Source organism: Pezoporus wallicus, unplaced genomic scaffold (genome assembly GCF_028554395.1).
Source record: "Pezoporus wallicus isolate ANWC-B61680 ecotype Strahan unplaced genomic scaffold, APGP_CSIRO_Pwel_v1 contig_5785, whole genome shotgun sequence".
Taxonomy (NCBI): domain Eukaryota; kingdom Metazoa; phylum Chordata; class Aves; order Psittaciformes; family Psittacidae; genus Pezoporus; species Pezoporus wallicus.
In genome coordinates this window covers 2,028,271-2,055,636 of record NW_026641150.1, presented here as the reverse complement: position 1 = coordinate 2,055,636, position 27,366 = coordinate 2,028,271, and the positions used below count along the sequence as shown (strand labels likewise).

Genomic DNA, 27,366 nt, shown 5'->3' with positions numbered 1-27,366 from the left:
CTACTGAGAAAATAAAAAACATTTTAAACTTGTTTTAACCTGAAGCTCTTGTAGTATAGTTTTTGTAAAGTTAGCCTCTGCTGTAACTGAACACCACAGTCACAAGCATCAAAAAGTTATAGGTACTTTCCATATTAAGTTAGTAGTGTCAGATAAAATATCAAGCAGCAGTACAGGACTGAAAATAGCTGAACACATTTTGATTAGAAAGATTATACCTGAAATTTAGGACAGTGCTTGTACATAGAAGCCTACAAACAAACCATGTCAGCAAAATCAGTAAATGGTTGAATTATATCAACATTTGCACTAGGTAATATTTAGTTGACTAATATATCATACCATATGAAAATAACTCTTTGGACAGGTTAGAGTGGATGCACTAACTGAATAATTTTCTACTACAGCATTCATATTATGAATGGAACTGTTTACAGCAGGGACATTTTCTTTGGTACAATGCACTTAAAATGACAGTAAGTTGGCCACATGTATGTAAGGCAAGAGCATATCAAGGCAGACTTGTAACAGGAAGTCCCTGATGGCAATTGCAGTAATCACTGTATTGTATGTGTACAGATCATACTTCAAAATTCTTCTTTTGCAGCATGCAGCAACAAAAGATACTTTCCAAATCCTTTAGTAAGAAACTGCAACTTCTACACCATCAAAAGCATCCTGTGAATCACTGCTTCTCAAGGGAAATTATCAATATTGCTTCTTCTATCATCAGTATTATGTTAAGCTGGGACTGAAAAACAAAAGCAAGCATATAAACTGTAACATACTCTGAAAAAAATAAAACTGAAAAAAACAAATCTAAATATTTTCTGTAGTTGATAGTTACTCATAATAGTGCAGATAATGACTTCTGCTACCAACAATTCCACTTTCATATGTAAAACCAGGAAAAAGAGTTTAGGAAAAGGAACTCAGTAATATTACTTGAAATGCAATAAATTTTGGCAAAATCACAAGCAGGCTGCTAGCATATACCCAAAAATGAGCACCCATCTAACTTCTAAAGTTTTTCATAGTGTAGCAGTTATGGATAATTTCTGTACCAAAAAAATCTGCTTTCAACTGCAGTAAGATATTAATCAACAAAATGTTATCTGCAGTAAAGTTGTAGTTTATCGGAAAGAAAATTCGTCAAGTGGCTTCTGGGCTTGGAGTAGAAAAACAATTTAGTATATGAATATTTCATTCAATGTTTATATATTAAAAAATTGGGCATGTTATTGGGGAAACTTATTGTGAAATATCAGAAATGTGTTCAAAATTTACTTGAGGTTTCTGTTTGGGAGTGGGGAAATAAAGGAAGTGAAATGCTTATCAGGTCATATTCTGCACTCAGTGTAATTTTACAGCCAATTTCATCAATCTTCCTCAAAACTCTGTCCTAGGAAGACATACACAATATTATGGGGTAGCGGCAGTTGGACCGCTTCATAAAAATAACATATCCTACAGTCAAAACCTCAGTGCTGCAATCAAATTTGTCATTTCTGGAATCCCCTGGGTGAATTTCTCTCCCACTCTAACTTCTCCCTCTCCCTCTTGCTCTGTTCGTGAACAGTCACAATTTCTTCATCTCTGATATCAAAGCACAGCAATTCAAGTCGAAAACCTTGGTTCCTTCAAGGAAAAAAAAAAAAAGAGAAAGGATGCTCATAGAATATACAGCAATCACTCTAAAACTAAATCCACCATGAGGGTAATTTACACACTTCTGTCTTCTTATCACAGAACAGGAGCATGCTTGTATGTTTTCTAAAAGATTACTGAAATTTGTGTTATAAAAGTGGTATGTGAAGAAGTTTTTTCTTGCTGCCTCTGATGACTAGCATCAGCACTTACTTTTTGCGGTCCTTGCCTTCGTTCAAACTAACAGCAAGGGTAGAGACAGATGCTTCTGACTGGAGTAACTCAGCGTTAGCTTTCTTCTCAAGAAATGCAGCTATTTCGTCTTCTAGAACTTTTTTCTCTTTCTCTAATTTCAGACGCATTTCTTCAAGAATTTGCATTTGATGTTCATGTTTAGCCAGTTGCTGTTTAAAGCACAGAAGAAATATTGCCAACTAGTAACACAAGGTGGTGATATCACAACACAAAACCCCTCTGCAATAAAACAGTAAAACCTACCTCAACTCGTGTTAAAACTCATTTAAAATTTGCAATTCTTTCCCAAAACTGGTAAGACTAAAACCAACAATCCAGAAAAATAACCACTCATATCAGATTGTTCTCACAGAAGCCAGGCTACAGACACAAAGTACAGATGGAAACCTAGTTTTCAGCCTGCGTAACCTCACAACATCCTTTATTCCTCTTGCCTGCCCTCATAAGAAATAATTAAGACTATAAATGTAACAGTAGGCCTGTTTTACACAGTAAAGCTGTCATATTTTATAAATGTGTGTGTGTGTATGTACAATATTCATCTATTTACTTCATTGCAACAGTTAACTAGAGGCAGTATAAAACCAGATATACCAACAAAAACATTCAGGGTAGAAACAGTAAGCTCCTAAGCAACTGTATGTCTCAGGAGTGGTAATGCTGCACAAGTTTCTTCTGAATAAAGAATGAGAAAGCAATCTGAAGCACAACAGAAATTCCTGGTTTTCTTTAGTTTTCAGATACACATGCACACTTCTCAAATAATTAGCAGCAAGAGTCTATGACAAATGCTGCTTAGCAGTGACTGCATGATCGCTTTCTCACATCAGGAACTGGGAAAACTAATAGCCATAATTCAATTGCAGTATGCAGAGCTCACAAGCCACCAAATACAAATCATAGAAGGGTACCATCAAAGGGTACATGGCCATGTGTTCTTCCAATTGGATAGCCTAATACTGAGAAGGACTGAACCTCATTTTTTTTCTCTGCAAGGACTTAACAGATTTAGAAAACAAATTATTTAGCCTTCTCATATAAAACATGCACCTAAACTCCTTGCAAAAGCTGCTACCTCTTTGCTGGAAGACTGAGTTACAGAACATCAACAAGTCTACATAAATTTCCAATTTCAATTACACTAGTGTTTGAATATAAATATGCATGACCATGATAGAGTCTGGCAGAAAGTAGATGAGAAGATCCTGTTTCACCAGTCCAGCTTGACAGGACTAAATCTTCAACAACATATTCAAGAAATGTTCCACATCTCCAAATATTCTTAAGGCAACTGGGTATAGATGAAATTTTAAAACAAAAACATGACCAACAAAATCATGCCACCCGAATTTCAAACCTCTCAACATGAGGGTTGAACTTATATTTAATAACTAAACCTGCAGGTCATACAAGCACATATGCCCCACTCCCTCAGGCTGAAAAACAACCCCTGGGATTTCTTTTTCTGAAATCATGTTTGTCACAGAGCAACCTGTGCATGGAAAGCACTTACAGTGCTGCTATGGCATACAGGTATTTCTCAGCATACTGCTAGAGAAGAAAAAGAAACATGCAACCATTATATTTATCAGCCCTTTTACTTCACCGTATCACCTCCTACCTATTGACTTGTCCCAGCTTTCCAGCAAAGCCTTTAGACTATAAGCTCCCTCCTTCCACAAAAATCCAAAGACGTCCACTTACAGAATCATTTAGGTTGCAAAAGACCCTTCAGATCAAGTCCAGCTGTTAACCTACCACTGACAAGTCCACCACTAAACCATGACCCTAAGTGCCAGATCTAAATGCCTTTTAAATACCTGCAGGGATCGTGACTCCACCCTCCCTGGGCAGCCTTTTCCAATGCCTGACAGCCCTTTCAGTGAAGAAGTTTTTCCTAATATCTAATGTAAACCTCCCCTGGCACAACTTGAGGCTGTTTCCTCTTGTCATCTCACTTGTTACCTGGGAAAAGAGACCAACAGGCGTCCCACTAAAGCCTCCTTTCAGATAGTTGTACAGAGTGGTAAGGTCTCCCCTGAGCCTCCTTTTTTTTCAGGCTAAACAAACCCAGATCCCTCAGCTGCTCCACATAAGACTTGGTCTACTTGTTTGCTGTGTCTGATAATCTAATCAATCTAATTAGTCAATCTGCTTTTGATTACTTACACTACATTACTGCCCCCAAAATACCAGGAAATTATGCTAAAAAGTTAACTATTTCAAATCTCAGCAGACGAACTTAAGTCAGACAGGCATGCTTACCTGTCGCTGTTCTTCTTTAAACATTGCTACTTTCTCCTTCTTTCTCTGCACATACTGTTGTCTTAGCTCCTTCTCTTCTCTTTGCAGTTCAAGGTAGAACTCAGACCACTCTACTTCATAGACTTCCTGTGGACTAAAGTCCAAAAATGTAAGCAAGTCTCCAGTATGCTGCTTTAGTCAGTGTGGAATGCCACCAAACTGGAACATTATTTAAACAATTAATATTCATCTGAAATATTAATTTCTATAGCTTGCAACATAAAAATTCATAAACAAACCTAAACAGAAGGAAGCATCTTACCTTTCTGTGTCTATATCACTACTGCTATCACCACAGTGCTGGCAGGAAAAGTTCTGCTTTTCAGGGAGAAATGAGTGGAGCTTGTGCACAGATGCATCTCATACACCAAGAGCACACTACCTTTGAAAAGCATACCTGGCTTAATGATACAAGTTTTTCCAACCAAATATGTACCACAAACTTCTCTAAGTCACAAGATTCCAGAGAGACAAAATTGGTGGATCAGAGCTGTGCTAATGGCTATTACAAAATCAAAAGGAACAAATCTAACCTGTAATGGGTAAAGTTCCAGCTCTTTATCCTGGGGCTATTCTCTTACACCGTTCATAGTTTCTGACAGCTCCTGAGTGCTGACTGGTCAGCCACCCTCAGCTATCTTTAGTCCTTTGCCAGGTATCTCATGCCTTCCACTAGGAGGCAAAATAAATATATATGTTTACCAAATATTTAAATTTGGTTTAGATTTTTAATAAACATACACACTTTTGTACCAGTTTTTAAGTCTGTTTCTATTAAAACAGAACGGAACAGTCTGTTTCTGTTTCTATTAAAACAGAATGGAAAGACTTACAAAAAAGTACATCTAAAAACTTAATAATTTAAGCGTAAGTAATCTTAAACAGCTTTCTTCCGTATTTAAAATGATGACTGACCAGTTTCCCAATCCTAAAATTTTTATTTGTATTCCAAATATAACCCAAAGAGAGAGAAAAATCATCTTGAAATTGCACATAACAGATGTAATGTTTGTAACCACTCAAGGTCAGAGCACTTTTCCAATTCTATCTTATTTGAGCAATACATTGCAATAAAACACATTCAGAACAACAACCTTTTGAGGCTTGTCTTTTGGGGTAGGGGGGTTTATCAGCTGTGAAGCAACTCAGGTCATCCTGAAATTGCATCTACCATATAAAACAGGGGTATGGTTTTCACACAGGTATATTAATCCAAACTATCTTTAAGTTTAGACAGCATATGTAATAACAATAAAGCTACAACACAGGTTTTCTAGTGCTAGCAGTCTCACTGTACACACTTTTGGGCCCTGTGTCAGTTCTACTAGCTAACGTGCTGACTTTGAGTGCAATTAAAGCCACTAGAACAAGCGCTAGACTAAACTAACATGTTGCAATCACACCTTCATTCACCATACAGATGCCTTTAGACTTGATCTAAGCTAGTTTACTAGGTAAAAGCAATTTCGTCCTGAAATTAGTAAAAGATTAACTTTGAAGACACTGAATTTATGAAGTAATCAAATTACATGTTTCAGGAAGAGGAGAAATAAAAACATAATTTTTAAATGCTCCCTCCCCTTGGACTGAATTCTTCTGGAAATTGTTCTGGAAATCACAAAGACAAAATTAAAGCAGTGTTTCATCTTCTGTGTCTGGCATATCAGCAGCATAATGATCCAAACAGCCTTTGGTTTAGGAGGTTTGGGGAGGAGGGGAAAACAATTCACCAGCTCTTAAGCCAATCCTTTCAATATTACTGCCTCCACTGCTCACATTAAAACACTTCTCAGTTTACCTGACAACTGTTTCCACTAATTCGCATATAGGACATTATGAAAACCAAATTTACAGGTTCTTTCATTCTTATGGGTTGGACCTCTAGGATTTTATGCTTGTACAAAACCTTTTGCAAAATTAAAAAATCACTTCCTCGGTTTTACATCCAACAGACACTGCATAAAATGCATGAAGCATCCTCCCATATACTCCCAAATGCTATCCATCAACCATTATATAAATTTTGCCATAACAGGCTTTCCAAGTCCAGACTGGCTGCTTTTCATGGCTGGGAAGCCAGATTATACCTATATGACTAGCCTTAGATGGTATTTTATTTATTCCTCGAAGCACCATATGGTGGATTCTTTAAAGCAGTTTACCACATTATACGGCATATACGTGACTGAAATTCTCATGACCTTTCGGAATGAACCCCCAAGTTTTGTATATTGTCTTTGCAAGGAATGAGATTAAGTAAATTCCCAATTAGCCGTTAATTTAAGTTATTCTAATTGTTCCTACCGAATTCAAATAATGGTTTGATAAAATACCAGTATAAACCAGGTGTCCTGAAAGCAGCAGAATTAATAGCCCAAATTCCTATACATGATTTTATGTTCAGTGATTGTAATACTCAAAGTCCTGCCTAGATCCTTCCACCTTTTTAACTCTATAACTAGTGCCCCTCCATACTTCCTAAATACTTTTTACTCATTGTGAGTACTTTCACAGCTCTTTCCCACACAGTAGCCTTAGCTACTTCCAAATCACCCATGACCTTCTCATCCTACCGCAGTACTGCCAAGTTCCCAGGAGTTTCAAAAGACAGTACTTGATTCAGAAATAATGATTTACTGACAACAAATGCACACTGGCTGGCCAACAGCTGGTAGGAACTTCTGCTAGAGGTCTTCTGCTTTTTCTGCAAGCGAGAACACTAACCATGTAATCCCCTGGAAGCATCCAACCCTTCACAGAAGACTGAAAATGGAGAGGTGGTTAGTAAGTTATTAGGGACAGACTAACAGACTGCACAGGTAAACTTAATTCTCCCTGCAAGTATGGTTAATTAAAAACTTATCTCTTAGAATGCAGTTGCAAATAAACGAATTTAAAAGTTATTATGATACAAATTCACAAAAAATGTACAAGTAGAGAACAGGTATTTTTGAAGTTGTGTACACTTGAAAGTGTACACAAGAGCCTCACTGCAGACTACTATCTTTATTTTCCCTCCTCGCACCTAGTAATAAAAATGCAATTTTTCTGTTGTGTGATGAAACCATCTCTTACCAGGTCTCCTATATAAACATAAACCTTACCAACACATTTTTTCACATATAAGAGTGAAAGCCTTTGATGATGATGATGATGGCTTGACTTCACGAATGAAGATTTGGGAAGGGCTTTACCCATGCTTACTACAAGCGCGCTGATGACTAAAAAGGCCAAAGCCTTTACAGATCTGCTTACAACCTACCTATCGCACAAGGTAACTGGAAACCCAAGAATTACTGGGTTTGCTTTGCAGTGGCGTATAATTTTTGATGAATAAAATAGTGCTGTACTTTTAAATACAGAAGAGTGGTACAGGAACTTTACAGGTGGATTTTTCACCCAGGACAACATGTCATGAAAAGGCAGGAAGTTAGCTACTCAAGTGTCAATGTTCAAATGCTACAAACACCGCTGCATTAAAATCAGCAGAGTACTGAAGTCTAGCAGAAATTTTCTAAATTTCCATAAAAAAACCTCAATTGAAATTATCAAACTTAGTATTTAGAAAGCTACATCACAGGCACAAAATACAACTTCTCAACATGCATTTTGACCATTATTTACACAAATGCCTTAAAATTTTATTCATCAGTTCAGTCATACTGCTCTGCTATATTAACTATACTTTAAAATTGAGGATCTTAGAATTCTTGTGTACATATTGTAAACATCTTTAAGGACAAAGAGGACAACAATAACACATTTTTGCATAGAAGAAGAGGATAACGCCTATTCTGAAAGATATTGAAATTTACAGGCAGCACTGAACTTCCTCTATGGAAGGAGATGGCTTCTACCACACTGTTGAGGAGGACACTTTTTATCATTCCCTTAGTAGCTCCATAAAAAACCTTATGGGTAGGGCTACATTAGTCTGCCAGTTACACTACATACAAATTCTCTAAATTCTCTTCCCTTTTTATGGTATCATAAAATATCTCTCCCAAAAGACAAAAGGCCTTGTCTTTCAGCCCTCAGTGCCACTCACTATGCCACATAACTGCAAGACAACCACATACCCTAGATCCAGTCCCACTTTTAAATATGGGAAAAGTCTATGGTCAGTTTCAGTTGGTTTTAAACCTCACTCACCTTCTGTTCTCTATTTATGAGACAGATACTTCTTGTTAAGTCAAGATAAACGTCAGGAGACCGCTGATTCATGGTAGCTCAAGATCAACTAAATGAACTAATCTTTAAATGCACCTTGACATTAAGACTTGAGAAAGAAGTGCCCATATCCAGCATCTTCCTTGTCCACATTAATCTCATTTATTATTTGAACAATATATAAATTGGACCTAATTAAAATAGAAGAAATGCTGTGACTGTGAGTTACAGTAACTGCGAGTTACAGTAACTGCAACTGCCTTAGAACTTTTGCACAAAGTAGAGGTGAAAGCAAAGAATTTAACTCACTAAAACCAACTATTTGGAGGGAAGCCATTTAAAAGTTTGTTTTGTTGTGGGTTTTTTTACCAGAACAGAATGGGTAAAGACAGTCTGATGACTAGGTAAAACAGGAAGTAAACAAACCAGCTGGTTCAAAGCACTAGAAATTGTTCTTAATGCAAAGTCTTATTTTGTTTTCATGTCTGGTTTAAGTCAGTATTTCCCACCATGACTATGCAATAGTAGCACTTTGATAAACTGTGAAGACTTGAACAAGTCCTGAAGCATCAGTTCTTCCCCATTAGGATCCTAACAACTTATAAAAATACAGTCCCATGCATAAAACAACCAAAGGAAGTCGGAAGAGTGAGAGGGAGAAGACAGAATTGGAAATAAAAGATTAAATAAACTGGATAGAAAAACTGTAAATATTTCCTGCAAAACGTAGCTTTACTGCATGAAACAACCAAGTGTCTCTAACCCTCTCCTTAACTTTCCTCTATTAACTTCCGACAGTCTAGCAAGAGGTTTCTTAACCTGAAAAGGCTAGACATTGGTTATTATGGCAGACAATATGAGAAGTCAACAGTGTAACGAATGATTTTGTAAAAGTTTTTGCTTCAGTTCCTTTTGAATTTTGATTAAAACCAAACCATTGGTCAGAATCAGACATTAAGATAGAAAATAAAACAGCATGCTGATATATAATGAAAATAGTCTAAAATGCACAAAGTGCATGTACCTGAAGAAAGTTTACATTGTCTAGGACAAAAAAATTGAATTCCCAGGTTTATTATAAAAGAGAAAGATTGCAGAAATACAACCAGCTTGCATGCCTTTAAAAGCAATGTTCATATAATCCCACATACTTCTCCACGAAGATAACTGAATGAACAGCAACATACTTACTCTGATCTAAAAAAACACAAAACAAAACAACAATCAAAAAGCCATCAACTTTTTTTTCCCCTCTTATGAAAACTATTCTATGTATGCCTTGTATTGGGTTGATACAGTCAAATGTGAAGTGAATAGATGCTGAAAGCAAGTGCTGCATAGGCAGTCTTTTACCTGACTGGTTCGTTCCCTGGACCCACATCTCTGAAGCCCATCTCTTCCAGTCTGCACCGTCTGTACAGCTCATAATGCTGTGCACGAGTCTGCTCTCTTAAATCTTCCATATTTGTGCAAATAAGCATCTCACGAAGCTTTACAAAGTCACAGTGGCTCTCATTTTCTACTATTGGGTTAAAAGAGGAAGATTTTATTATTATACATAATTAGCAAAATTGTCAAAATAATTTTTTTTTAGCATTCATTTATTTTGTTTACTAATTATAATCCCACAAAAAGGTATCTTGTTATTTCCTATACATCTCATAATTCCTTATAATTTCAAATACACACATTGAAGCACTAACTGAGTACTGGTGAACATGTTCCAACACACCCTGATTTCCTGTTTGAGTTGAACAATGATAAATTGCTCTTTTTTTCCCTTCTTTTCTACTGACAGTCACGAAACTTTGAAATTTGGTAGTACTAGAGGCACTGCTACCATATTAACCTTCCCAAATATTACATACACTACCTCACAGTTTGATTCCAATGACTGCATCATTGCTGATGGAACTACCACTTAGTGCACACCTCAAGTATTACTTGCTAAACTCCTTCAATTGTTGATCCAAAATACAATCAATATGGCATCAGCAGATAATATGAGCCCCTTTAAGTATTGGTGAATTTTATACTGCAACAACCACAATCTTGTAAAAATACCTTTGAGAATTCATTTACCTTGTACAGTGCCCCAAGGGTACTGACGAACTCTCACCATTTTGTTTCCAATTTGCACCTTTTCGTCACTTCCTACTACCGCAAATGGCATGTGCCCCTGCAAGAGTCACACCAATACAGTCTTATCTTTCAGCATTCTTAGGTCAGAACTGAAAACCAAACACTTCAGAAATAAACTGGAGAGAAAAAACACCATTCAGGAAAAGACAACAGGCAGTTTCAAACAAAAACCACTTTGAGATCTAGTCAAACTACTACAATAACAAAACCAAGAGTGGTTGACAGACCAGACGAGACCTCATAGCAGCCTTCCAGTATCTGAAGAGGGGCTATAGGGATGCTGGGGAAGGACTCTTCATTAGGGACTGTAGTGATAGGATGAGGGGTAACGGGTTAAACCTTAACCAGGGGAAGTTTAGATTGGATATAAGGAGGAAATTCTTTACTGTGAGGGTTGTGAGGCACTGGAATGGGTGGCCCAAGGATGTTGTGAATGCTCCATCCCTGGCGGTGTTCAAGGCCAGGTTGGACAAAGTCTTGGGTGACATGGTTTAGTGTGAGGTGTCCCTGCCCATGTCAGGGGGTTGGAACTTAAGGTCCTTTCCAACCCTAACTATTCTATGATTCTGTGAGTGCACTGCCCATTCAGACAAACATCAACAAGCTGGAGAAATGGGCAAAGAGGAACCTCATGAGGTTCAATGCCAAGTCATCCACATCAAAGGCGAATAACCCTATGCTCCAGCAAATGCTGTGATATGACTGGAAAGTCACTTCGTTGAAAAAGACATAGGGCTCCCGGTGGACAACTGGACAACAGGTTGGACCTGATTCAGCAGGTCTGCCCCAGTAGCAAAGGCAGTAGATCACATCCTGAGCTGCATTAGAAATCGTATCAGCAGTAAACAGAAAGCCACTCCAGAACACATCCCTCTGATTTGCATTCAGCCAGAGTCCACATCCCCAGTAACAGTAATGAGAAAAATCATAGGTTTGAAGCAGAGGTACGGTTACTGATGTGGGCTCAGCCAAATGGCCAGAAATACAAATAGAGGTTGGGTATCTACATGCTAACCCACAACACCTGACCAAATTTAAAAAATAAATAAATAAACCATTACCTAGAAAATAAATCACTAGCAGAGCATGACAGCAAGAAAGGGGTAACAGACCACCACCTTTCCTCACAGCAGAAAGACCTGTTACTGAATGACAGCCTCCACATTCTCATTCCCTGGCAGAAGTGACAGAGGTTGGGACTGCAGAGCCATACACTCCAGCATACCAGCTTCTCCTCCATACTTTCAAACACCCTACATGCAAACATTATGTTCATGTGCATCTACAACCATATGCACATAAACAGCAAATACAGAGTGCTCAAAGCAAAGACATCTAGCTTCACAAGCTTAGTTGAAGCTGGCAGATACTCCTGGGAGGACCTGAAAGGACAATAGTAAGAAGCCAGAAGTATATCTGATTTCTTCAATCCCCATAGAAAATCTGTCCTAATTTCAAATAAAGTACTAAATAAAAGGAAAAGGCAGATGTGAGACTTGGTACAATAATGACCAGAGAAAACTGGAGAAATGAAACACCTGAATATCTTTCCTAACAGATGTAAGGTAGGTATTTGTTGAGGAAAAGAGCAAAGCCAATATGCCCATCTATTTTACCAATTAAATATTAATTATACAGAAATTAGAAGCAGTATTTATGAGTTAGAACTTCTTTTCCGTTACTGAGCCAGGAAAGAAAAAGCCTCCTAAAACAAGTGGTGTCAACAGCAGAACAACAGGAAGATTTGGGAGTAGGAGAGAAAAAGAAAAGAGAAAAAAAGTAGATGAGCTTTTTAGGAAGAGAGGAAAACAAATGAACTTGTTACATACAAACTTGTAAGCTTCAAGGTAATGGTGAACAAAACAGGCATTAATCAGCATGAGAGAGTGATGCTTTAGTACTAAAATATCGATGTTTTTTGTCATTTACTTACATTCATGATGGCATTCAGTTCAGAAATGGCTTCATCATCAGTTGGAAACTGGTATATCTGGATGCGATTAATAACTAATTCAGACATGATTTTGTTCTTGAAATTCTGTAGTTCGCTTTTAGTAATGCTGTCTGCTTTGCCTATAATTGGTATAATGTTCACCTATTAATGATACAAATTATATGAAAGGCATAAGACTTCAGTTTTGAGGAGACATCCTTTATAAATTAAATTGTTTGGTGATGAGCTTTTCAAAACTTTCCCCGCAGTCCAAACTTTTCATCAGTTGTTATCAAAACTTCACAAACCATGAAAAATACATCCACTGGCATCATTCAACAAAGTAACGACAGATTATTTAATATACTTGCTTAAAATTGATTCTGAGAAAAGAATGAGGAAGGAGATCCCATACACTTTAGTGCTCAGAACAGCAACGCCTACTTATTAACTAAATGACATAAAGCTTTTTTATCTCTGCTAATAAAATAGCTTGTTTTAGTTTAAAGGTACATGGTTCAGGTGTTAAATGAAAGTTGACAGTATAAATACAAAAAGAAAAGGAACCTGGCCACCAAAGCCTGCCTACCCTTGAGCTCCTTCCTTGGGGTCCTTTCAGCTACAGTAACATCTTGTTCACCTCACCACTACAGCAGATCATTTCTGAAGTATCTGCTACAAGCAGATGAATGGCAAAGACTGAAGCATCTTACTTACCAGTCTTTGCATTAGTTATTCAGAACGCGCAATTCAGTTCTACTAAGGTAAACCGGCCTATTTCCTAAACCAATTATGACAGTAACTTAGTAGATGCTGAATTTTTCTTAAAAATACTATCACCACTCCCAAAATACGCATTTTTCAGAACTAGATAGAAAGATTTAATGCCGGTGTCCAAATATTCGGGGAGAAAATACAAATAATTCTTCCACATTTCTCAAGATGAGAATTTTACATACTTCCTTGATCAGAGATGCAAAAAGGAGGAGGAGGGGAGGGGGAGAAGGAAAATAAATAAAATAAAATAAAATAAAATAAAATAATAAAATAGAAATCCACTTTTTTTTTTAATATTCTGTCTGAATGGAAATGCCTGGGCATGGAATCTCAGAATGGATTCAAAATTGATGTTTTTGAAATAAGTCTTGTGTCTTAACCAAAACATCCAGATGAGAAAAAAACAAAAAGGCATTCTAACTCCAAAGTATGACTGCTAAGATTATCTGATGATAGTTACACACAAGTAGCATACGCAACCTAAGCGCATATGGGGCAATGTCTAAACACAAGTAAAATGCTAGATTTTTTTCTTTTAATATCAGGTGATTTTGGATTGCATAAACAATCTATTGCAGCTTGGAGTAATTCATGTCTTCAATCAGATTAGCTCAGGGACATCTATTTAGGTTTTCTATGCTATAGGTTTGAAAATGGAATGCAGTCTTCCAAATTAAATTAACCTTTATGCTGATTTTCAACAGATAAGTCTTTCTAGCACTCCTTAATTGGGAAAGAATTTCTTAGACAATGAATAGCAGAGAAAGACTACTGAAGAATCCAGTAACAAAAGAAAAGCAGAATCACCATAAACTGATTACAGCTAGCAATGCTGGTGCTAATCACAACCTTTGCATTAAAATTTAAAAGCTATACTGGCTTTAGATAAGCAACAAAAAAGTTACCTTTGTTTAATCTGTTAAACAAAATTAATTTCTGCTTGCAGCATCTAAGGTTTACTTGAAAAGTAGTATCCTAGTGCTTTCATCCACCAATAACATTAACGGGGAGCACACGCTGGAACTAACAAGAGACATAAACTGTATTTATTTGCGTCACATATAGACATGCCTCAAGTCCCAGTGCTTCCTCCTATGCCTACTATTGACTCAGACACCGGATTCCCTACCAGCCCCTTCCTCAGCTACAACCAACTTTCAATAGCTACAAAATTGAATTTTGCTACAAAGTTATAGAACATTAATGCAGAATCACTTTAAAGCCCCCCCCCCCCCCCCCCCCCCAAATGTCTACATTTAAATAAAAAATACAGTCTTATCCTTCCCCTTGCCTGTAGCTGCTCATTGCCAAGTAGAACTAAAATCTGTGACACTGTCCAAGGAGACAGATTACTTTTCAGCTTGATCAGTTCCCTAACGAAGCAAAAATCTTTAGCTTTCAATTTCAATCAGTTCCCTCATCCAGGGAATTGGCTGCCCAAAAATCTTAAGCATGCACAATGGGAAGAGGCAGCTGAGACTGCCTCACTGAATAGCAATGTAGATTGAGCATATAAAATCACCAGGATAATTTTTATCTATGTGCATTACGTCTCTGTTTGCTAGCACCAAATTCAGTGCTCTCATCATCCTTCTGCCAGAAATGTAGTCTTGATTTCCCCCAGTCAGAAAACATGCTATTATTCTAAATTAAGATTTTCACGTAACACTTTACATTAATGTCAAAACATCTGTTGCCTCTTTTTGCGATAGATAAGGGAAAAAAATACATGTACTTGAAATTATTATTGGTTGCTATCTTGCAGGATGATTTACATGTATCTCTGAATCAATACAAAAATTCTGAATTATTCTTTCTGAAGAAAAAAAAAAAACAACTAATTTAAACCTCACAAGGTACATCCATCATTCCCTGCCTTAACAGTATATATAATTCCTCAATAATTACTTAAAACCGCAGATGTGTCAGTTGAAAAATCACTAGTTCCCAGCAAGAAAACATACAGAGGATTCCCTCAATCTGTGAATGAAACCTGGCTGACCTGCAGTGATTCAATCCTAAGCAAAACTACAGGACTTTCCAATGCATAAAAGCTTGAGGACAAATTCTTAGCTAGTCATCCAATTTATAAACAATAGAGAAAAAGTAATTGCCCAAAGATAGGTCTGTGTTTTTCCTCCCAGGATTACTGAGTATAGGATGACCCTATCCTATTCCAAGAATCCTCTTTACCTCTGAGCTGTTTAATCCAGTCTTGTTTTGTACCAAGCAGACCATAACAAAGCTAACAGTGTACACTGCGATGGATTTACGAAGAAACTAAAGACAACTTTTGACAGACTTATACACTTGATGTATGCATGTTCCCATACCACCTTCTCTTTACAGAATCCTGTACTCAGCAAATGTGACCACGGACTTACACATCCTGGAAAATCCTGAGTTCTGAATTGCCTCTAGGGGAATACAGTAGTAAAAGCACCGCAAACATGTTTCACAATGGGACAGAAACCAAACTACAGTTAAAGTATATACTTTTTCATCTGTGTCTATTTCTATTCTTGAGTAAGATCAGAAAGCAGAATCCATTACAAAGGGATAAAACAAGAGTTACATGCTGTTCATGTTCTATGTTCTCTCTGAACCAAAGCAGAAACACAAATATTTAGAGTCATAGAAACATAGAAACATAGAATAGTTAGGGTTGGAAAGGACCACAAGATCATCTCGTTCCAACCCCCCTCCCCCCCCCCCACCATGGGCAGGGACACCTCACACTAAACCATGTCACCCAAGGCTCTGTCCAACCTGGCCTTGAACACCGCCAGGGATGGAGCATTCACAGCTTCCCTGGGCAACCCATTCCAGTGCCTCACCACCCTCACAGTAAAGAATTTCTTCTTTATATCCAGTCTAAACTTCAGGTTTTAACCCATTACCCCTTTACCTATCAGTACAGTCCCTAATGAAAACTCCTTATAGGCCCCCTTCAGATACTGGAAGGCTGCTGAGGTCTCCACTCAGCCTTCTCTTCTCCAGGCTGAACAGTCCCAACTTTCTCAGCCCGTCTTCATACAGGAGGTGCTCCAGTCCCCTGGTCATCCTCGTGGCCCTCCTCTGGACTTGTTCCAACAGTTCCATGTCCTTTTTATGTTGAGGACACCAGAACTGCACACAATACTCCAAGTGAGGTCTCACAAGAGCAGAGTAGGGGGGCAGGATCACCTCCTTCGACCTGCTGGTCACGCTCCTTTTAATGCAGCCCAGGATACAGTTGGCTTTCTGGGCTGTGAGTGCACACTGAAGCCGGCTCATTTTCATTTTCTTATCAACCAACACCCCCAAGTCCTTCTCCTCAGGGCTGCTCTGAATCTCTTCTCTGCCCAACCTGTAGCTGTGCCGGGGATTGCTCCGACCCAGATGTAGGACCTTGCACTTGGCATGGTTAAACTTCATGAGGTTGCATCAGCCCACCTCACAAGCGTGTCAAGTTCCCTCTGGATGACATTCTTTCCCTCCAGCATACCAACTGAACCACACAGCTTGGTGTCATCGGCAAACTTGCTGAGGGCACACTCAATCCCACTGTCCGTGTCACCGACAAAGATGTTGAACAAGACCGGTCCCAACACCGATCCCTGAGGGACACCACTCGTTACTGGTCTCCAGCTGGACATTGAGCCATTGACCACAGCTCTTTGCATGTGGTCATGCAGCCAGTTCTTTATCCACCCAGTGGTCCATCCATCAAATTGATGTCGCTCCAATTTAGAGACAAGGATGTCATGTAGGATAGTGTCAAACACTTTGCACAAGTCCAGGTAGATGACATCAGCTGCTCTACCCCTGTCCATCAGTTCCGTAACCCCATCATAGAAGGCCACCAAATTGGTCAGGCAGGATTTCCCCTCAGTGAAGCCATGCTGGCTGTCACCAAGCACCTTGTTGATTTTCATGTGCCTTAGCATGCCATCCAGGAGAATCTACTCCAAGATTTTGCCAGGCACAGAGGTGAGACTGACTGGTCTGTAATTCCCCGGGTCATCCATTTTGCCCTTCTTGAAAATGGGGGTTATATTTCCCTTTTTCCAGTCGTCGGGAACTTCACCTGATTGCCATTGTTTTTCAAATACGACGGACAGTGGTTCAGCAACTTCATTCACCAGCTCCTTCAGGACCCGCGGATGGATTTCATCAGGACCCATGGACTTGTGCACGTTCAGGTTCTTAAGATGGTCTCAGACCAGTTCCTCTCCTACAGTGGGCCTAAGGTCTTCATTCTCACAATCCTGCATCTGCCTTCCAAGACTTAGGTGGTGTGGTCAGAGCATTTGCCAGTGAAGACCAAGGCAAAGAAGTCATTAAGAATCTCAGCCCTCTCCAAATCCTGTGTAGCCAGTTCTCCTGATAGCTTTTGAGGAGGGCCCATGTTGCCCCTAGGCTGTCTTCTATTTGCAATGTACCTATAGATTCTCTTCCTGTTATCTTTAACATCCCTAGCCAAGTTTAACTCTAACTGGGCCTTAGGTTTCCTAACCTGGTCCCTAGCTTCCGAGACCACATCCCTGTATTCTTCCCAGGCTGCCTGTCCTTGCTTCCACATTTTACAAGCCTATTTTTTCCCTCTAAGTTGCCTCAGCAGCTCCTTATCCATCCAAAGAGGTCTCCTGGCCCTCCTGCTGCACTTCCTTCTAGTTGGGATGAAACACTCCTGAGCTTGTAGTAGGTGATCCTTGAATATCAACCCACAGTCTTCGGCCCCTCTGTCCTCTAGGGCTATATCCCATGGCACCTTACTAAGCAGGTTCCTGAAGAGGCCAAAGTCTGCTCTCTTAAAGTCCAAGGCAGTGAGCTTGCTGCACGCACTTCTCACTGTCCTGAGGATCTTGAATTCAACCACCTCGTGATCACTGCATCCAAGGCTGCCCTGGAGTGTCACATTTCCAACGAGCCCTTCCCTGTTGGTGAGCACTAGGTCAAGCATGGCACCTCTCCTTGTTGGCTCCTCTATTACTTGCAGAAGGAAGCTGTCTTCTACACAATCGAGGAACCTCCTGGATTGCTTGTGCCAGGCAGTACCGTCGCTCCAACAGATGTCAGGGTGGTTGAAGTCCCCCATGAGCACAAGGGCCTGTGAGTGTAAGGCTTTTCCTATCTGTCTGCAGAACGCTTCATCCACAGATTCCTCTTGATCAGGCGGTCTGTAACAGATCCCCACAGTAATGTCTCCCATCGCTGTTTAACCCTGACCCACAAACTCTCTGTTGACTGCTCACCTATCCCCAGACAGAGTTCCATACTCTCCAGCCTATCCCTAACATAAAGGGCAACTCCCCCTCCCCGCCTGCCAGGCCTGTCCTTCCTAAAGAGCCTGTAACCTTCCATTCCAACACTCCAGTCATAGGAGCCATCCCACCATGTTTCTGTGATGCCTGTTATATCATACCCCCATAGACGTGCACACATCTCTAATTCCTCTTGTTTGTTCCCCATGCTACGGGCGTTTGTATAGAGGCATCTGAGCCGAGCTCCAACTGAAGCCGGCTCATTGGCTGGAGCGGCTGGAATATATCTACATTGCTCGAGCATTTATTATAGGTTCTGGCAACTGACTGGGTGTGTTGGGATGGAATGATGCCCCCTCCCCCAACACATCTAGTTTAAAGCTTCCTTGACCAGTCTGGCAAGCCTCCTACCAAAGTAGGAGAGTAGGTGGCTAGAAGCTAAAATTCCCCAAAGCAGAATTATGCTCATTTTATCCTGATGGGAAAATATTTCTCAGGATGCTGGGACTCATGGATCTATTTCCTTTTTCTTTTGAAAGAAACACTGCTTTAAAGGTAGTTCAGTTTATGAGAGCACAACCTAGACGCCAAGTATTTCTGTGGTTTAACACAACCTCCAACTTCAAAACTCTGAGTAGAACAATATGTTCCATGAGACTGTCCCATATTCTAGTACCAAGGCTCTTTAGCTCTCAGTGCATATTACAGGATATTTTCACAAACATTTTTATCTGGCATAAGGAAAGCAGTGACCCTGTCTCTCCTACCTTTGTCCCACCATACTTCTCCCCCCACTTGCTCTGTGTTATTGAGAAAGTTCAAAAGGCAAAATGCATTCACAAACAAAATTACAAAATCCCAAATGTGCTCATCAACCACAAAAATAGAACAGACAGCTGATCTGATCCTTGTTATTTTGAAGAAACATCTCACGAACAAGCAAATGCAGGAAGAAGTGTACCTTTAAGAGAGACGGTAATAAAACACAAGGAAAGGGCTAGAGGAACAACAACTGCATTTAAGTGATCAAATCTCTCAAAATTTCAACAAATTAAACCCAAATTACAAAAGGTTTCTTAAAATGGGCTAAATATTTAGCTTCATCCAGCCCATTACAGGAAAAAAGAATTTAGAAAGTGCAAGTAATCACATCAGAAACTGCTATTTTAAAGCTTTCAAACCAAATCAAGATGTGACATTTAAAACACTAATGCAGCCTATCTTAGAAAAAGTCATGCTGGCAGGTTGCTCTGCTCATGGCATTTGCCTCTGTGGTTATCTGCAACAAAGATCTTCACAGTACTGCAAAGCTTTTTATATGCCAGCTTTCCAGCAGTCCCGAAACTCAATAGTGAACTAGAAACAAGCTTAACTAGAAATATTACAGTGCTGATGGAGGGTACCCTGCCCAATCACAATAAGACACATGTTAACAGTTTGTTAAAAGTAAAGTTGGCATGGGTTTATTCTGTTTTTACACCTCGTAGTGCTTCTTTTTTCAGCATCCTGCCAGATGTCTCTCTCCTTTTTCTTTGTAAATAAGCAGGTGATGAGCTGCAAGCTACTTGCAGAGCTTAAGGTATACCTTAAGTTCAGAATACTAGTACTAAAAACATTCCAAAACCAAACACACAGATATCGAACTGAAAGGTAGTAGAGGGCCTAAAAGCTGCAAGATGCTTCAGAAAGTAAGACAAATTCCTGGAACTCTGTTTCAAAGTCTTACCTTGCTGTCTAGGCTTCTCATGGTTAATAAATCTAAGGGTTTCAGGGAATGGCCTGTAGGTGAAATGAAATAGAGGCAAACATGGATGCGAGAATCATGGTAGTTAAATAAAGAACGTTTAATTTTCAGTTCTTCCTGGAGATAGGCTTCAAATTCTGCATCTATATAATCCACTATTGGCTGATAGCTGTAAGAAATAAAATTTAACAACCAGTGATTAGCTAGTCCTGAACAGAGCCAAATTAAGAAAGGAATTCCTCTTCTGCCATTTTGTGGATTTTTGCTTTACCTATCAAAAGGCTGCTCAGGTATCTACAGCAGAAAGTTAAATGTACGGAGTGATTTGATTTCTGAAATGCTACTCGAAAAAGAATGGTGCACCTAATACAGATAAAATGTTTCCTAGTTCCTATTAGTGAACAAAAGCTACATAAATTTAGTTATGATTATAGCCAATTTTCCCAAGTGATGTTTTATAAATTTTTGCAATCAAGCTGTGCAACTGCAGACTCTTAGATACAAGGAAGATACAAAAAACTCTTTGATACAGTACAAGAAAAGAAAGAATATGCGATTACCAGTACCAAGTAATAGGACCTCCTTTATCTTCTGAAGTACCGTACAAGAGAGCTCTCAAACAACAGACAAAAATTAAAAAGGAGGAATGCAAGAGAACAATGTAAATCTGATTTGCAATAAGTACAGTTTAAGCATACTTTACCCTATTTAAAAAGAGATTATAATCTGCCTTCAAAAAGAAAGTGTTGCTAGATGTAAAGGCAGTGTGCCCTTACATTTCTGCTACTACACAAAGTTTAGAAACCAGATCAAATGCTATTAAAATTCCGAAGTAGTTGTTACACACAAAATTAAGGGAGGACTGAAAGGCAGCTCCTACACCACACAGCAAACCCTCTAATACCTATTCTAATACTTGCATCGCATTCATGCAAGTCACAAGCAGTAACTATTTTCCAGTCATATCATAAGCCACTGCTCTCATGACAATGTTAATGTGACTCTCTAACCTTCATTTATAACTACTACCATTTAGGCACCCATACATCACAAAGAATTGCTAAAATGTGTTACAATTAAGATAAAAGAAACAAAGTCTGCTGAGAGAGAATCTAGTATTTTAAAATCTTCAATTCATAAAAGCAGACTCAAAAGAAGTTCTGAAAGACACTAGTGTGGTAGCTCCACAACTTCTGATCAAACTGCTTGACATGAAAAACAAAGGCCTTCAGAAATCCATTCGATGTTCATTCCAATTTATGGTCTTCAATATGTTCCAATCAAATGCTTAAACCCCCTATATATCTAATTTATATAATCTACAGTAACCTGTTTTCTTGTTTAAAAAGTCTCTCACTGACCTTCTCCCTGCTTTCCTCCACTCTAAAACAAAGTCACTATTGCATGTATTATTGACATATATTTATAAAAGGTCATATCATAAAGAAAGGGGCAGAGTTCATCTGCTCTCTCAAATAATTTCCTAGATGAGAGAAAAACATGCTTACTTTGGTACATAAACAGTTAACCAAATATTTGGAGTATATGCAAGACAAGTATTTACTACAAAGTCCAAAGAAAAATCAATTGCAATTGAAGACCAAAACTTCTGCATATCACAGCAATAAGAGGGCACTTACCTATCTTCTTTGTTTATTTGGTCACCAAATCCCACTGTATTTACAATGGTCAGCTTCAAAAGAATATTACTTTCCTGAAGTTCACAAGTCTGGGCTCTAAGTTCTACTTTTGGCAGAAAATGAGTTGACACAGGGTCATCAAAACTGGTGTTAAATAAGCTGTTTATCAGGGTTGATTTCCCACTTCCAGTTTCCCCTACAGTTAAATAAAAGGGTTAGGGAAGACATTTTGCACATCAAATAAATACCTTCTAAGCACAGAAAGTGTTATCACAGGAACTCAACAAATTTACACAAAAAATTGCCAACTGATTTCACTGAGCAAAATGATTGCCTGCATTCTTTCTTCATAATGATCACTAAGTATCTTCTACTTAATTTTTTCATCCTACAGATAAAAGAGTTACCCGCTAACAAGCAATAAACAGAACAGTCTCTTGACACTTGTCTTTCTTTAAAAGTGTGAACTACTTTCCCACAGATTTTAAAAGCTAAGTAACTAGCTGCGAAACCACGGGGTTCAACACAGGGGTTTTATGAATAAGGATAAAATACTAGAGCAAATATTTGATAAATATAGAAATACTTCAGTAAGATCACCTTGGAATTTCAGGAGGTTGTGATTTGAAGCTCTTTGTTACAGTAAAAGTAGTGTAATTTACTCAAAAGAATCCAAGAAGCTGCCCATAAATCAATAAATACATTTTGCATCATATTTGGTCTTCATATTGTTTATGAAAATGTTAAATAGAAAAAGAATGGATACAAATAAGCAAAGCTGGGGGAAAATGTGGAATTATAGTTCATGCTTAACATTAGAGTTTAGCATTGCAACTGGATTTAAATTTCAGTCACTTCCTAAGGATGGGTATGCTACTAAAGCCTTAAAACACCCAGATAGTACTTACCAACACAAAGGATGTTGAAGCAGAAGCCCCGACTGATGAATTTTTTAACCAGTTGATCTGGTAAAGTACTAAAACCAACATGACCAGACAAGGATAAAGCTCGATAGTCATCATCCTGCTACAGAAAAATCATATAAAAATGTTAGTGAAGTTAATTGCAAAGCAATTAGTAATGGCCTACGTTTTTCCTTCTGGAATTTTCCAAGTCTTGGGAAACGGGAGAGGTGCCTGAGGACTGGAGGAAAGCAAATGTCACTCCAGTCTTCAAAAAGGGCAAGAAGGAGGACCCTGGTAACTATAGACCGGTCAGCCTCACCTCCATCCCTGGGAAAGTGATGGAACACTTTATCCTTGGTGCCATCTTAAGGCATATCAAGGATAAGAGGGTTATGAGGGGCAGTCAACATGGCTTCACCAAGGGGAAATCATGCTTGACCAATCTCTTAGCCTTTTATGAGGAAATAACACGGTGGATGGATGATGACAGAGCGGTGGATGTGGTCTACCTTGACTTCAGCAAAGCATCTGACACAGTCTCCCACAGCATCCTCACAGCTAAACTGAGGAAGTGTGGACTGGATGATCAGGTAGTGAGGTGGACTGCGAACTGGCTGAAGGAGAGAAGCCAGAGAGTTGTAGTCTATGGGGCAGAGTCTAGTTGGAGGCCTGTAACTAGTGGAGTGCCTCAAGGGTCAGTACTGGGACCGGTATTATTTAATATATTCATCAATGATTTAGATGAGGGAATTGAGTGTACTATCAGCAAGTTTGCTGATGACACTAAGCTGGGAGGAGTGGCTGACACGCCAGAAGGCTGTGCTGCCATCCAGCAAGACCTGGACAGGCTGGAGAGTTGGGCAGGGAATAACTTGATGAAATATAACAAGGGAAAGTGTAGAGTCCTGCATCTGGGTTCCAGTATAGGTTGGGGAACGACCTGTTAGAGAGCAGTGTAGGGGAGAGGGACCTGGGGGTCCTAGTGGACAACAGGATGACCATGAGCCAACACTGTGCCCTTGTGGCTAAGAAGGCCAATGGCATCCTGGGGTGTATTAGAAGGGGGGTGGTTAGTAGGTCGAGAGAGGTCCTCCTTCCCCTCTACTCTGCCCTGGTGAGACCTCATCTGGAATATTGTGTCCAGTTCTGGGCCCCTCAGTTCAAGAAGGACAGGGAGCTGCTGGAGAGAGTCCAGCGCAGGGCAACAAAGATGATTAAGGGAGTGGAGCATCTCCCTTATGAGGAAAGACTGAGGGAGCTGGGTCTCTATAGTTTGGAGAAGAGGAGACTGAGGGGTGACCTCATAAGTGTCTATAAATATATAAAGGGGGAGTGTCACGAGGATGGAGCCAGGCTCTACTCAGTGGCAAACAATGATAGGACAAGGGGTAATGGGTACAAACTGGAACACAAGAGGTTCCACTTAAACTTGAGAAGAAACTTCTTCTCAGTGAGGGTGACGGAACACTGGAACAGGCTGCCCAGGGAGGTTGTGGAGTCTCCCCTGGAGACATTCAAAACCCGCCTGGACACATTCCTGTGTAACATTATCTAGGTGTTCCTGCTCCGGCAGGGGGATTGGACTAGATGATCTTTCGAAGTCCCTTCCAATCTCTAGCATACTGTGATACTGTGATGTGCATATGGAGAGGCCTCAGAAATGAACCTTTGGAAAACAAAAGCTGACATTTTTGTCCCATGTTTCTGTCTGAAGAAATCTGAGGCAGGGCAGAATCTTCCTGAATGCCCTGAACTCACCAAGGATGGGCAGAGGAAAAAGTGGTGGGCTCATCAGTAGAGAATGGGGACATACTGTGCAGGCTGCTACTGAAAGACAACTTCTGGACAGTATCATGAGGTATTTAGGAACAAGCAAACAAGCCGAGACATTTTGTTGGTTTTCCAGTTGTGAAGAGGTGTCTTCACAGACAGCAGCATATTCTCTAGTAAATGCCATTAGGGCCTCTCTTCATCAACAGGTACTTCAGTACCTTGAAAATCTAGCACAGTTAGTACCTGTTCCTTCATTGCTACCTATGGATTGATATGGCAGCAGGCAGCAGGTGGGGAATTGATACCTGACAGCAGAAAAGAAACCAGGTCTTCACAGAAAGTGCTCTGTGGGCCAGGCAAAGGATAACAACAGTGCTTGTCTGTTCAGCTACTTCTGTGAAGGAGGAGAAAGTGTTCAGCTCTGTGGTCTGCACTAGGTCTCTCTCAACCTGTATGTTTCATGGAAGGAAAATCAGATGAACAGAAATCTGGTGCAGCCCTCTAAGATGACCTTGACACTGAAAAATCCTCACACTGGTATCAGTACTGGTATCATGTCTGCATTCACTTTGGAAGATCAGCACCTGTGAGGACCCAGATGTGCCTGCTGCAGCTTTAGCCCTGAATTTCCTGAAGAGCAGCAAGTCAGTCGTCTTCACCCCTGGTTGCATCAGCACCTTCTTGTTGATGCTCCTTGTCCAAGTGAGAAAGTCTTGGATGAGACAGTGGCAGCTGCTATTAGAAGCTCTCTTTGACTGCAACTCCCTTCTTTTCAATTAACCAATGACAAGCACTGTATGCAGTTGTGTGGTGGCAGCAGCTGCCAAAACTTACCCAGAAGTCAAGTTTTCAAAAATCAGAAGTACTAAATACTTGCATCTCAGACTTTGTGCAGCCCAATAGCGAGCAGATTTGCAGAAGCAGCTTGGGCTGTTTTCCAGGGGTGATTTTACATTTCTCTTGAAAAACAACTGAAAACAAAATCTTTTCCACAATACAGTGGGAAACACTTTAATAATTACACGGCATGCGTTAAACTAGGAAATATTATGTGATGTCAGTATATATTTTACATCATTACATTTACGTAATTTACATTTATAAACCTAACACAAAATCACCCTCCTCCACTACAGAATTGTGTTATACATCCTGTTTTTACAGTATTCTCTGTAAAGTTTTCCATGCACATGCTTTCCTCTCTTCCCTTGCCAGATCTATCTGCTCAGTGGACCCTCAACCCCACTGTCACTCACTTTTGCTGATTACTGCATCTCGCCATACTCTTTACACAAACATTAACCAGCAAAATCATTCTGTATTGTTTCTCATACTCTAGCCTTAAGCTGTGCTTTTTTTTTTCCTTTCTGCATTTTTTCAGCTTCCCATGAGAACCAGCCTGTGAAGTACTGGCTCTCATCCTCACTATATATACACAGCACGTGCAAAGACAGCTTATATGAAGTTATGCACTGTACTACACTATACTGCAACTGCAAAGGGTTCATATAGGCCTTAAAAAGACCCTGTGTGAACTGGAGCCCCCTGCATGGGAGCCCTGACAGAAGGCAAGCACTGCTCAGCAGCCAAGTGGCAAGCAAGCAGAGGAACAAGTCTCCACTCTCAGCCTAAGGTTGACCAGACAGACCGGTGTGGTCAGGCCCTGTGATGGCTCTAACAATTGCCCTACAAGTAACTGCTTCAGAAGCCCCTCTTCCTTCTCCCCATTCCACGCCGCTTCATCAAGAACCAGAAAGACACTGCCCAAGATAAAAATTCCCCGAGAAAACTTCAAAAGAGTTAACAGTTGTTTCCCATTTTTCCAGTTCATGGGGCAGCTTCACACACAGCTCCACTGGCACAACTGGAGTGGAACAGCACAGTGGCACAGATGAGCCAAGAACCACCACAGACAGGTACTTATCTACCTTCCTGCTACCAGAAAAGGCAAAAGCAAGTAACTACATACACAGGCAAGGTGCAGATTTTTTTCCCAAATTCCACACACTCCATGATGTTTCCAGAACCCTTCTGCACTTTGCATTGCTGAGATGTGACACATGGGCAGAAAACTCAAGTCATAAATGAATCGATTTCTTTCATGTTTAGAAAGGGAACTAATGCTCCAGCACTAACGCACAGACAGAATCAATGTCTTCAAAGCACTGAACTGACAGTTCTGCCGTTATACATAAGGAAAGCTATTCCTTCAATAGCCAAGGTTCAACTTAGGACTTGAAACAGGCAATACGCTACGGGAGCCCCAAGAAGGGCGACAACTTAAGACAAGTTACTTTAACAGCACGGGTGTTAAAAGCCGGCATCCCCGGGAGCCCAGCGGCAGGCGGAGGCTGCACTGCGCCAGCTGACCCGTGCCCCGGCTGGTTCAGAGGGCAGGCCGGTGCAAGCGGCACCCCCACTCCTCTGCGTGGTGTAATCACCACTCCTCTTCCCCTGGCGCTGCGGACCCGTCCCCTGCGCCGCTCCGGGTGACACCCCCCAATAGGCACGGCCGGCGCAGCGGCTGCGGTTATAACGGCCGTCGGAGCAGCCCGCGCTCCGCTCCTGGCTTCTGCACAGCGGACGGCACCTACCGGCAGCGGGCAGGTAGGGGGTCCGGCCATGGCCCCACGAGGTGAGTCACAGAGGAACCGAGGGAGGGACACGCACGTGCCGCTCGACCACCGAGGGCGGAGGCCGCCGACCCGGTGCGCGCCGCCCCGTCGGGCAGAGGCGGGGCCGCAGCGGCCCCACGAGGCGAGGGGCGGGCGGTAGTTGTGCTTCTGCCGTTGGGGCGGGCCCCTGCTCCCTGCCGGAGGGTGGCGCGGCA

The 27,366-nt window shown here is 40.4% G+C and overlaps 1 protein-coding gene across 1 annotated transcript; it reads right to left on the bottom strand.

The window, feature by feature from the left end:
- Positions 1-1,396: 1,396 nt before the first annotated feature.
- Positions 1,397-27,201, bottom strand: SEPTIN10 (septin 10). Its single transcript, XM_057422256.1, has 10 exons — positions 27,131-27,201; positions 22,767-22,881; positions 21,859-22,054; positions 20,201-20,387; positions 12,452-12,613; positions 10,459-10,555; positions 9,730-9,898; positions 4,168-4,300; positions 1,861-2,051; positions 1,397-1,638 (listed from the first exon to the last, which is right to left on the bottom strand). The coding sequence occupies exons 1-10, from the start codon at positions 27,158-27,160 to the stop codon at positions 1,503-1,505; spliced, it is 1,416 nt and encodes a 471-aa protein (XP_057278239.1). The 5' UTR covers positions 27,161-27,201; the 3' UTR covers positions 1,397-1,502.
- Positions 27,202-27,366: the final 165 nt, after the last annotated feature.

Excerpts from the sequence above, each read along its gene's own strand:
- SEPTIN10 (XM_057422256.1), bottom strand. The coding sequence starts at position 27,160 with ATGGCCGGACCCCCTACCTGCCCGCTGCCG. Across the intron at positions 22,882-27,130 it reads CCCCTACCTGCCCGCTGCCG|GATGATGACTATCGAGCTTT; the intron begins GTAGGTGCCGTC and ends TTTCTGTAGCAG. Across the intron at positions 1,639-1,860 it reads GAAGGCAAGGACCGCAAAAA|GAACCAAGGTTTTCGACTTG; the intron begins GTAAGTGCTGAT and ends TTTTCCTTGAAG.